General features: G+C 44.9%; 1 protein-coding gene across 1 annotated transcript in view; it reads left to right on the forward strand.

Moving 5' to 3' along the window:
- LOC109918041 (embryonic polyadenylate-binding protein A-like) overlaps positions 1 to 13,113 on the forward strand; it is a 36,989-nt gene that overhangs the window by 21,241 nt on the left and 2,635 nt on the right. The window contains exons 7-12 of the mRNA XM_048608472.1: positions 1,476 to 1,748; positions 4,054 to 4,144; positions 7,659 to 7,784; positions 8,835 to 8,959; positions 10,048 to 10,141; positions 12,492 to 12,622. Coding sequence (XP_048464429.1) covers positions 1,476 to 1,748; positions 4,054 to 4,144; positions 7,659 to 7,784; positions 8,835 to 8,959; positions 10,048 to 10,141; positions 12,492 to 12,622 — 840 coding nt within the window. The remainder of the gene's footprint in view (positions 1 to 1,475; positions 1,749 to 4,053; positions 4,145 to 7,658; positions 7,785 to 8,834; positions 8,960 to 10,047; positions 10,142 to 12,491; positions 12,623 to 13,113) is intronic.

Consider the following 13,113-nt stretch of genomic DNA (forward strand, 5'->3'; position numbering starts at 1 on the left):
CCAGGCTTTGCTTTATTCCTGATGTTTTTCCATTTAATTCAACTAGAGTTACTACTATTAAAAATTATAGTTTTCTAATTTAGTACAATTTAAAGACAGTCGCAAATAGGAATTTCTTATTAAACAATTAATTTATTGAGAGCAGACGAAAGAAGCCCTCTTCCCTGCATTTTACCAAACTTGACAAGTTTTACTTCCTGCACCAACCCTTACTTAAAGCACCTCTTCCACCTCTGCATCAGATTCCAAGTTTTAACCAATTTCCCAGATATAGTCAATGAAAACTGAAAGAACTGCAGGTGCTGGAAATCAGAAACAAAAAACAGAAATTGCTGGAAAGGCTCAGCAGGTCTGGCAGCATCAGTGGAGAGAAATGAGTTAACGTTTCAGGTTCAGTGATCCTTTCTCCAAAACTGTTCTACACACACCGCTCGCCCTCACGTACTGTGTACTTTTTTTAAAAAAAAAAAAAAAAAAAAAACCCTTTCTTATAGAAATGGTGGTGAATCACTTTCTGGTTTAATATCCTGTTATAGGAATCAACTCTTCATTCAGACAAGGGATTTTGGCTAATTGCAGATATCTGGCATTGTCAGACAGACAATGAGGTTGACCAATTAAATTGCCACTTTGAGTGAAACTCTCGGATATATTTGCTCAGCTTTTTTCTCATCCAGGTGAAATCTCCCTCACTGGCTGTGTCTGCACACACTGAGCTGTAGGGCAGTTTGTGGTATCTAATAAATGCTGCCTTATCCCTGTTGATGCCGATATCCAGGGATTGTGGAGCAGATCTTGCTGGAATGGGGCATGTCGCTATGTGCAGTTGTAGGGGGGAGCTAATTTGACGGAGGTGGGATGGGGTGCACTTTGTGGGAGTTGGTTGCTGGTGATCTGAGCTCTTAGTAAATGGTGAGACCAACACACACCCTTTTAGCCAATGAGGTTTAAAAATTGAGAACAAAAGTAGGAAAGGATATCTGGTGAATTAAATCAGGGACAAAGCGAAAGACAGACAAAATAAACGTAGAAAAAATCTTTTAAATATAAATTTTTTAGATGTTGCCAAACAACTTGCAACATGAAGCATGAAACTCTGATTTAAGTTGTAACAAAGGAGATAGGAGAGGTTCGTTTGGTTTTTCATTAACCATTAAAAGGGTCCTTACTCTATTAATTGCTAGACTTGCCTTTTGACAGTGTTTTAATAGGGAATTATTATGCAAATCCAGCAAGTTCTTTAATATTAGTAAGGAGATAGCTGTTTGTGCAACAGAAGCAGTGAAGAGTTGGAAGAATCCAGCACATTCTGAGACTTTGCAATTAACAATGTATCTTGAAGGATCCCTGAGCCTCCTAGACTGGGTGTGTTCGAGTAAGGGTGTGTGTCACCAACTTGCTTGTGATCAATGTGGAGCAGTTCCTGTCTCTGAATTTTCTGTGATGTCTGACTCATCTTGTCTTTGATTTTTGAGGTGATGACTGAGGGAGGCCACAGCAAAGGCTTTGGGTTTGTCTGTTTCTCTTCACCCGAAGAAGCAACAAAAGCCGTCACAGAGATGAATGGGCGGATTGTCAGCACCAAGCCCCTGTACGTAGCCTTGGCTCAGCGCAAGGAGGAACGCAAAGCACATTTGACCAACCAGTACATGCAGCGACTGGCGAACATGCGAGCTATACCCAACCCCTTGCTCAGCTCGTTTCAACACCTGGCACACTCTGGGTACTTTATGCCAACTGTGCCGCAGGTAAAGGAACCAAGGACATGATGCTAGCCTATGCCAACAATCTTTTGAAAGAATGCAAATACTGAGTTTTGTGCTGCAGTCTTTGTGGAAACTGGTCTAAGGATTAGAGATTGAGAGTTCAAATCCCACTGAGTTTTTAAATTCAGTTGGGGAATAAAATATTGTCAGGAATAAGCAATCACCATGTAACTGTTGGGATTATTGTAAAACACTAAGACATCTGGGTTTATAAGCAACTCCAGTCCCACACCAATATCTCTGACTCTTGCAACGAGTGGCTACTTTAAAGGGGAGGTATTGAACTGACTCAGATTAAAGGAGAAGGCAGCTTGTAGCCATCTATCAGGATAACTTGGGAAGGAGAATGAGTGCAGAGATTGCCATTGACTCTCAGGATGTGGGAATCCAATTTAAAAGAAATGACTGCTTCTCACGCCCTGGCCTCCAGCAGCTTACTGCAGAATTGTGCATGTTTTAACAACGGTCGGTGACGCAAGGTTTAAAATATGTTTCAGTATTGAACTGTCTTTGTCCGACAGCCCCACCATGATTCTAATGCAGGCAGGTTTCTCAGCTTCACCTCAGTGGTTCCTGCCAAGCTGTGATAGATGGGACAGAAGCCTTACAGGAATAGGCGTGGAAATTTCAAGATCATTTTTATTGCTCCTGACCTTGAGTAAATGGTGCATGGGCTTTCTGTTTGCACTCGAATATCTTCAATTCCTACAGCCCTGAAACAGCCTGACTGAAATGGTATTGTCAGTGGCCTTGACTTTCTCAGTTCTGTTTTGGCCTTTAGTCTAGCTGGTTTTCCAATGTCTCCCTTCTTACCTAAAGGAATAAACCTGCCCTCATTTGGCTTCTCACCCTCCCTCCACTTGCCTCTCTTTCCAGCCTTGCAAATCACTGGAATATCTCTATTTTTAAAAAATACACACTCATCTCCTCTTCGACTACCTTCACCCCTTCGGGTCATTATTGACGAGGTTGGGGTCGTGTTTTGTGTTGCCTGATGATACCCAGCCTCCCCTCCCCTGCTGCTACTGCTAGATTGTCTGTCTGGCATCCAATTCTGGATGAGCTATCCCCTCTGCTACCCCACCTCAGTTAATTATTTAGAAGACTGCAGCCATCAGCTTGATCTTCCATCACCAGCTCCACACCTTGCGTTGGTCACTAAGTCTGACAGAACCAGATTATTCACAAAAACTTTGAGGTTTGACCCTGGGCTAAGTTTGATATTCTGCAGAGTTCTGACTCCCACCTTCAACACGTCACCTGTTTCCAACCACTTTCCTGGCTTGTTGCTGCTGAAACCCAGTTGTCTCTGAAATGAAGTTGCCTTTCATTGGCCAGTCTTCTTTCTCCACCCCCTGAATTCTACTCCTCCGAAATTCAACCTGACCCAATTTCCATTCGCCAATGGCTACTGGCATCCCTGTTCCTCTTATCTCTGAAACTCCAGTCTGGGGCAGCACGGTGGCTCAGCGGTTAGCACTGCTGCCTCACGGCACCAGGGACCCGGGTTTAATTCCAGCTTCAGGTGACTGTGTGGAGTTTGTACATTCTCCCTGTGTCTGCGTGGGTTTCCTCCGGGTGCTGTGATTACCTCCCACGTTCCACAAAGATGTGCAGGTTAGGTAGAGTGGCCGTGCTAAATTGTCCATAGTGTCCAGGGATATGCAGGCTCGGTGGGTTAGCCAGTGGGAAATGTAGTCCTACAAGGATAGGCTGGGATGCTTTGGAGGGTCAGTGTCGATTTGATGGGCCAAATGGCCCACTTCCACACTGTAAGAATTGTGTGGTTCTGTGATGACTCAGTCCCTTCATAGCCTCCGCGCTCACTCTCGCTTCTCCAATCCTATAACAGTACAAATACTGTGCCACTAACTTTATCCTATTAAATTGCCATCCTAAAGGTTTCTGTCATTCCTCAAACTTGAGAGAATAAAGTCAATCAGCAAGAAAATCTCAGTAATATCTGGAAATGAATGTACTAACCGTATAGTTTGACCCAAGACAGGTCAGGCCAGTGTGTCATTGACAGGTTTGATTATCTGATCCCATCAGCCTCCCTGCCATTGTACAAGATGAGCTGTTCATGTTGTCCCTTCTTGGGCAGTGAGTCTAACTGATTATTGCACAGAATTCTCAGCTCTTATAATTCAATTTTATGGTCTGTGTAAAGTGAAGACTGATTCAACACTCCAGTGTGTTTTGTGATGTCTTTTACTGTAACTGAGTGTGTGTTTTCTGGGTACTTGGAGAGTTGGGTTCTGATTGTTCAGTATTCTGGTCTTTGCAGGTTCAAAATCGAACTCCATATTATGCCTCATCTCCAGTGACCCCAATGCGACCTTCTCAACGTTGGGCAGGCCAGCCGATTAGACCTCCGAGTAAGTGAAGGTGTCATCATTTCCCAGGAAGGTGGATCCTGCTGGTCAACCCTTACTCCCTTCTGCAACGTTAAAAAGTTACAGCAAGGAGAAACAAAATGGATCAACCCAAAATAAAAATGTTATGGCTACTTTCTCAGGAGCTTGTTCAAAAGGGTATGAGTCACAAGGAGAAGCTGAACAGGCTGGGACCCTTCACTGGAGTGCAGGAGGTTGAGGGGTGACCTTATAGAGGTTTATAAAATCATGAGGGATAAAGATAAGGTGAATGGCAGGTGTCTTTTCTCTGGGGTGGGTGATTTCAAGATTAGGGGACATATTTTTAAGGTGAGAGGAGAAAGATTTAAAAAGGATGTGAGGGGCAAGCTTTTCTTTAACAGTTGTTTGTATGTGGAATAAACTTCCTGAGGATGTGCTGGATGTGGATACAGTTACAACATTTAAAAGACATTTGGATAAGTACAGAGATAGTAGGAACTGCAGATGCTGGAGAATCTGAGATAACAAGGTGTAGAGCTGGATGAGCACAGCAGGCCAAGCAGCATCAGAAGAGCAAGAAGGCTGACGTTTCGGATTTCTGAAGAAGGGTCTAGGCCCGAAACGTCAGCCTTCCTGCTCCTATGATGCTGCTTGGCCTGCTGTGTTCATCCAGCTCTACACCTTGTTATCTCGGATAAGTACATGAATAGGAAAGGTTTGGAGGGATATGGGCCAGGAGCAGGCAGGTGGGACTAATTTAGTTTGTGAACATGGTCAGCGTAGACCGAAGGGTCTGTTTCCATGCTGTATGACTCTGACTTGGCTTTGGCTTTGTCCAGCCGTTGAGTTGAATAGGATGACCAATAGAGGGCGATCTTCACCACAAAACTTGACAGCATGTTTTGTCCTGAGAAAGTAGGAACTGCAGATGCTGGAGAATCTGAGACGACAATGTGTAGAGCTGGATGAACACAGCAGGCCAAACAGCATCAAAGGAGCAGGAAGGCTGACGTTTCGGGTCTAGACCCTTCTTCAGAAATGGGGGAGGGGAAGGGGATTTTGGAATAAATAGGGAGAAAGGGGGAGGCGGATAGAAGATGGATAAAGGAGAAGATAGGTGGAGAGGAGACAGACCGGTCAAGGAGACAGGGGTGGAGCCAGTAAAGGTGAGTGTAGGTGGGGAGGTAGGGAGGAGATAGGTCAGTCCAGGGAGGAAGGACAGGTCAAGGGGGCGGGATGAGGTTAGTAGGTAAGAGATGGGGGTGGGGCTTGAGGTGGGAGGAATGGTTAGGGAGGTGGGGACGAGCTGGGCTGGTTTTGGGATGCGGTAGGGGGAGGGGAGATTTTGAAGCTTGTGAAATCCACATTGATACCATTGGGCCGCAGGGTTCCCAAGTGGAATATGAGTTGCTGTTCCTGCAACCTTCGGGTGGCATCGTTGTGGCACTGGAGAACGCCCAGGATGGACATGTCGTCTGAGGAATGGGAGGGGGAGTTGAAATGGTTTGCGACTGGGAGGTGCAGTTGTTTAGTGCGAACCGAGCGTAAGTGTTCTGCAGAACAGTCCCCTAGCCTCTGCTTGGTCTCACCGATGTAGAGGAGGCCACAATGGGAACAGCGGATACAGTATACCACATTAGCAGATGTGCAGGTGAACATCTGTTTGATGTGGAAGGTTTTCTTGGGGCCTGGGATGGGGGTGAGGGGGGAGGTGTAGGGGCAGATGTATCACTTCCTGCGGTTGCAGGGAAATGTGCCGGGTGTGGTGGGGCTGGAGGGGTGTGTGGAGCAGACAAGGGAGTCACGGAGAGAGTGGTCCCTCTGGAAAGCAGATAAGGGTGGGGAGGGAAAAGTGTCCTTGGTGGTGGGGTCGGATTGCAGATGGCGGAAGTGTCGGAGGATGATGCGTTGGATCCAGAGGTTGGTGGGGTGGTACGTGAGGACGAGGGGGATTCTGTTTTTGTTGTTGTTGTTGAGGGGAGGGGGTGTGAGGGATGAGTTGTGGGAAATGAGAGAGAGACACAGTCAAGGGCATTTTCGACCACTGTGGTGAGGAAGTTGCAGTCCTTGAAAAACGAGGATATTTGGGATGTCCGGGAGAGGAATGCCTCATCTTGGGAGCAGATGCGGCGGAGGTGAAGGAATTGGGAATAGGGGATGGCATTTTTTGCAGGAAGGTGGGTGAGAGGAGGTGTACTCTAGGTAACTGTGGTAGTCGGTAGGCTTGAAATGGATATCGGTTTCCAGGTGGTCCCAGTCTGTGTGTGTGTGTGTGTCGCTCTCGCTCGTTCTCACACACCTGGGCTTTTTTTTTGCCTTTCTTCAACCTCTGGATATAAGAATTGATGTTTTTGGGTGTACTTTGAATTTTGTTTTTGTTTCTGTCATTGAAGGCCATCCATTTTCCTCACAGTTTACATCCAGAGATTGTGCTGTTTCTTGCTCCCTGGATGTTGGTGTCACTGGCTAAAGGTCATTATGTTCTGCCTGACTCTAATGCCTTTTCAATAGATGATCAATTTCAATCCTGTACCTGTTGGGTGCTAAGGACACCAACTTGTCTGTGAGCAGATTGCTACCCAATTTGTAACCCACTGCTGGCCAGATACACTGGGGTGAGAGGGTGAGGTCAAAGCCATCACTAATCCTTTCTACCAAACACATGTACCCACAGTGAATGGCCATCCCTTGCTCAGATCCTACCTTCTGGTCTCCAAGTGTAAGGTTCACCCTGTTACCTTTGAACTCCGAGAGGCTGAAATGTTACCACGGAGATTACTGGGCTCGACTTACTTGGCTGTTTTGTAATTATTATAACAAAATAAATAATTTTACAACTAAATTGCAGTGATGCACTATTCCAATTTAGCCCCACTCCTCTGCAACAAGAGTTGCCCCTTGAGAAGGTGGGGGTGAGCTGTCTTCTGGAACTGCTGCGGTCCCTGTGCTGTAGATAGACCCAAATTTAGGGAGGGAATTCCAGGATTTTTGACCCAATGACAGCGATTATTTCCAAGTCAAGATGGTGAGTGACTTGGAGGGGAACTTTGCAGGGGGTGGTGTTCCCATGTATCTGCTCTTGTCCATCTCTAGGTGGTGAAGACCATAGGTTTGGAAGGTGCTATCAAAGGTTGGTAGCTTTGATAGGTCAACAACTCCTTTATTATCTTCTAACTCCAAGTTAGATGCTTGTGAAGATTAAGGGGTAAGGTGTTGAACTGGTTCACAGTGTCATTCAGAAGGAATTCTGTCTGAGTTTCCCTTCCTGTGCGCAGGAAGCAATGGGAAGCAATCTGAATTGGAGGATGGAACCTGGTTCGTGAGGAATTTTCCTCCATCCCCTTTGTCTTCTGGGGTCGTGGGTAGGGGTAGCTGGTGGGTTTGGTAATGTCATGACTAACTGAATCAATATTAAGTGCATTTTGGATTTTGTTTTTTTGCTTTGGTTTTCTTGGATGCTAAAATTTGCTTGGTTCTGTTTGTGATTCTAAACTCAGCCGAGATGGTGTGGATTTTGTTTTGTTTTTGTTTTCAGCCCCTTACCAGAGCATGCTGCCCTCGGTCAGAGGGACTGCACCTCGACGAGTGGCCACAGCTATCAGTACTGTCCGACAAGCATCTACCCAGGTTCCCCAGCTCCCATCCAACACGCAGAGAGTGGGTGAGTAACTCGGTTACTACAGACAGACAAACCTCCATGGGGGGGAGCGTGAGCACCTCCTGATTTGGCTGCACCATCAGAACGTGCTACAAACCTGGCTCTTTAGCACCATCACCTTCAGCACTCCCTGACTGGCGGCCATGACTTCAGTGACTGATGCTCTAGCTCTGGAATTTCCTCCCCAACCTTCCCCCTGCTTTTATTTTTAAGGAAGTTCTTGAAACTTTGAGCAAGATTTTGAGCATCTGTTCTAATAACTCCATATGTAGCTCAGTGTCACTCTTTGATAATGAAGCGCCTTAAGCCATTCTGCCAGTTCCAGGCGCTATACAAATGCAAGGTGGCACTTGTATTCAGACCGTCGTGCATCCTTTCAGAGACAATATTCAATGACAGACATTTTCCTGTTTGTGAGCCAAATGAAGTCTTAAAATTGAGATTCTTGCGACAAATACTCACTTAGAATTGAAAACCTGAAGCGATTTGGCCTATGTTATTTCAGATCCACATTTGTTTTGTTTTAACTGCCCTCTGAAATATATGTCTAGTTTTTAAACAAACACATTTATTCATGTTGTTTTGAACTGATGGCTATATTTCAGAGGGCAGTTAAGACTGTGTTAATGTGGGACTGAAGTCACATAGGCCAGACCAGGCCAGGTAAGAACAGTAAGTTTCCGTCTCTAAAAGGACATTGGTGAACCAGTTGGTGTTTATTTCTCACTTATTTATTTTCCAGTAGCTGAAACCATCATCTCAAATAGTCATGTAGTTGAGATCTTGTTCTCTGATTGTTAACCGAGGCCCTAAGGAGCACACTGATGGGCCAAAGGCCTACTGCTGCTCCTGCATTTTGTGGCCTCTCGCTTACCCATCCTTTTAACCTGACCCCTACACTATCCGTCTGTGTTATCTTTTTATTCCTGGTTTAGTGAAATTGGATTAATGTTGGAGCCCATTGTAGTGCAAACTGATCTTTTATGATTGAATGACATTAACAATCTGTGTGTTTTTTAAACCCTTTTATTATCCTTTGCTCACACCTTCCAGCCACTATAGGGACTCAGACAGCTGGACCACGTACTGTCCTTTCTGGGCCCATGGTGAGGGTACTGCCCCAGTACAAATACACATCTGGAGTCTGTAACACCCAGCACTCTCCCAGTGCACAGCAGGTACTGACCAGAGATATTCTGTGAAATATTGAGTAACAATGGCAATAATCTGAAAATCACATTGGAACATGTTCCACAAATTTTTTGTTTGAATGTTTCTCGTGAGACTTTGAAGCAAAAGTTGGCCATTCAGTGAGATCATGGCTGATTTTGCTGCTCCTCAACTCCACTTTCCTGTCTTTTACCCATAACCCTTGATTCCCCTAAGCGATTAAAAATCTGTCTCAGTCTTAAATATATTCAATGACCCAGCCTCAACAGCCCTCAGTGGTAAATAATTCCACAGGCTCACTGCCCTCTTGAGAAGAAATTCCTCCTCATCTGTTTGAAATGTGCAACCCCTTTTATTCTGAGATTGCCCTTGAGGGAGAGTCTCAGACCAGAGGCAAACAACTTTTCTATATCAACCCTGTCAGCCCGCTAAAAATCTACATTTCAAAAATATTGCCTTTTATTCTCCAATGCATGATCCATTGTGATCTTTTGGTTGACAAGGAAAGTCAGCAAAGGCGTTTATTCCAACAATGGAGGCTACAGGACGTCAAAACCGCAGTGAAATTGTTTCATTCCTTTATCATGATTAATGCAATTGTGACTCGTGAGCTTTGTCTCCTCACTGAGAAATTTTGCTAAACACCTTTGAGCATTGCCTGCCTCAGTTTTCATAGTATCGCTGCTAAAAGATTTTACATGGCTTTGGTAGGATTGGCTGCAGGAATAATGGGGGCATAGTATGTTTTGGGGGGTAGAGATGAAGTGTTCGAACATTAATTGACCACCAAGCAGTGAAACTAGGAAGGATATCGTCTCACAGCAGCAGGAATCTGGAATATTCTCACTTGGAAAGCTATAGATCCTGGGCAATAATTGCAGTTTAAGACTGAGATGGGTTAACTTTTGAAGGGGGTATGAAGCAAAGGCAGGAATGTGAATCTATATCACTGTGATCTAATCAAAGTGAATAGAATTACCACTTGCTGCTCTGTTTTATTGTGATATGTTAATTTTTGGTTTTGTGCTTGGTTTGACCTTGCTCTGCACAGTATTTGGATTTGCTCATAGTTTTTGTTTTTGCGGTGATATTATAGGTGTCTGAGCCAGCCGTTCACGTTCATGGTCAGATGCCTCTCAGTGCCTCAGTGTTGGCTGCTGCATTGCCACAGGAACAGAAACAGATGCTGGGTATGTGTTTGAGAGTAACTCACCCTCAATTCCGACAACGAATCAACAGCTGCATTTTTAACCCACCTGCGCTCTTCTGACTTCAATCTCTCAACCTATGCTTTGCTCCTTGACCAGGCCAGCCCTCAGTTGCCTGGGCCCTGAGCTCTGAAACTCCATCCAACACCGCCACTGCTACCGCCCCACCCCACCCGCCCTTACACCTCTGCCCTCCTTTGGCCAGGCTTTTGGTCAACCAGCTCGGTTTTCCTTTCCTTTGATTCGGTCGTATTTTTGCCTGATATACGCTTCTGTAAACTACCGTGTAATTTGTACAAGATCTCAATGCAGCTTGTTGGTGTAAGCATTTGACAATCATAAGCAATGTTTTGTAGCTAGTCTCCTTGCTTTTTCTGTGGGGCTTGCAGACTCTGATTTCTTGGAGGTTCCATGGATTCTCGTTAACACCGGTATCTGTCCCCCCCCCCCCCCCCGGCTGTGTGAATTATGGCAATGTTTTCAGGACCGATGAGCACCAATCTAGTTGGGATCTCTTACCTTCTGTCTTGTTTGTGTGTGGGTTGACAGCTGAGGAGCATTGTCAGCCTAGTAGAGACTTCAGACTCCACTCCCTCAGGAGAAATCTGAGCAGGAGGCGGCTTTTGGATTCCTCCTCCTTTCTTTTTCCCCGACCACCCCAAAAAAAACTGCTCCACCATTCAGTAAGATTGTGTCTGATCTTCCAGCTCAAATCCAACATCCATTCTTGGCAATTAGCAGTCGAAAATCAATCAATTTCAGTCTTGAGCATGCTCAGTGACTGAGCTTCCACAGTTCTCTGGGAGAGAGAATTTCAAAGATACACCACCCTCAGACGTTTCTGAGTTTCTGCTTGAAAAATCCACCCCTTTATTCTGACCTGCGTCTAGATTCCTCAGCCAGGGAGGTCCTTTCTCAACATTTTCCCTCTTAAGGTCTGTGGGGAATTTTGTTTCTGTTAAGGTGATGCTGAAGTGTATCAGTTTTTGGTGTCTTACTCCAGGTTTTCTCATACTGACTTCTAGTCTTAATGTTGGATTTTCTTGATTTATAGCTTTCAGCTCTTCATTCTCTGTTTTGACTATATATTTGAAGTTTATTTAAAAAGAAAATTCTATGTAAGTTTTGAAGTGCTGGCCCTTTTTTGAGGAACATTTAAAATGACTGGTTACTAAGGTTAGATCACATGGGATCCTGGGAGAGCTAGCCAATTGGCTTGATGGTAGGAGATAGAAGGTGGTGGTAAAGGCTTGTTCAGACTGAAGCCTGTGACTTGCAGTATCCTGCAAGGATTGGTGCTAGGCCCAGTGTTGTTTGTCATGTATGTAAATGACTTGGATGGGAATATAGGAGGCACGCTAAGTAAGTTTGCAGATGACACCAAAATTGATGGCATAATGGAGAGTGAAGGTGGTTATCTAAGAGCCCAATGGGATGTTGATCAACCCGGCCACAGGGCTGAGGCATGGCAGATGGAATTTAATGCAGATAAATGCGAGGCGTTGCATTTTGGCAGGATTTACACAGTTAATGGTAGGGCCCTGGGGAGTGTTGTCAAACAGAGGCACAAGGGGTGCAAGTACATAGTTCCTTGAAAGTGGCATCACAGGTAGCCAGGGTGATGAAGTAAGTGTTTGGCATGTTTGCCTTCATCGGTCAGAACGTTGAGTACAGGAGCTGGGGCATCATCTTGAAGATGTACGAGACATTGGTGAGGCCACTTTTGGAGTACCATGTAGAATTCTGATACAGGAAGATTATTAATAATCTGGATACACAGGCTGTTACTGAGACTGGAGGGTTTGAGTTATAAGGAAAGGCTGAGACTTGTTTCAGTGGAACGTAGGCTGAGGAGGTGACCTTAGAGGTTTATAAAATCATGAGGGACATGGATAGGGTGAATAGCCAAGGTCTTTTCCCCAGAGTAAAAGTCCAGAATTAGAGGGCATATTTTAAGGTGAGGCGGGAAAGATTTAAAAGGTATTTGAGGGGCAACATTTTCACAGAGGGTGGTGTGTGTATGGAACGAGCTGCCAGAGGAAGTAATAGAGCAGATAGAATTACAACATTTAAAAGACGTTTGTACGGGTACATGGATAGGAATGGTTTAGAGGGAAACAGGCCACACGCAGGCAAGTGGGACGAGTTTAGTTTGGAAAACCTGGTCGGCATGGATGAGTTGGGCCGAAGAGTCATTCAGCAGGAAACAGACCCTATGATCATTCCGTCTCATCGAGACGGATGTGGCTGGACAGCTGAGTATTTCCAGGTTATTATGTTTTCATGGAGCTGTTTGTTACCTAGGGAAGATCAGTATGTATGTTTTGTACAGGTGAGCGCCTATATCCGCTGATCCAGGAAATGCATCCAACACTGGCTGGCAAAATTACCGGAATGCTACTGGAGATCGATAACTCGGAACTCCTGCACATGTTAGAATCACAAGACTCCCTTCGCTCCAAGGTAGGAATGTGATTTTTCTGTGTGGTGGAAGCTGGGTGAATGTTGGGGAATTTTACATTATTAATGGGCATCTCAATGTCGATTCGGTATTTCTGTGCTCAATTCTTGTCTCTGAGCAGCAGTTTGGAGTATTCTGCAATCCATCTCCAAGCACTTAATAATAAGTGGCTTCAGATTGTCCCAATAAATATTTGTAATATTCTTTTTTTTTTTTTAAGAAAGTAATTAAACTGGGCAAAAGTAAGGCAAGGAGAGATGTTAGGAAGCACTTTTACACACAAAGGGTGGGAGAGGTTTGGAACTCTCTTCCAAAAGTGCAGTGGATGCTGGATCAGTTGTTAGTTTTAAATCTGAGATAAATTTTTCGTTAAGCAAAGGTATTAAGGGGTATGAGCCAAAGGCAGGGGTATGGAATCGGGCCACAGATCAGCCATGATTTTATTAAATGTTGTAACAGGCTCAGGCAGCTGAATGGCCTATTCCTTTTCCTA

This window comes from Rhincodon typus, chromosome 19, assembly GCF_021869965.1.
Source record: "Rhincodon typus isolate 14 chromosome 19, sRhiTyp1.1, whole genome shotgun sequence".
NCBI lineage: Eukaryota > Metazoa > Chordata > Chondrichthyes > Orectolobiformes > Rhincodontidae > Rhincodon > Rhincodon typus.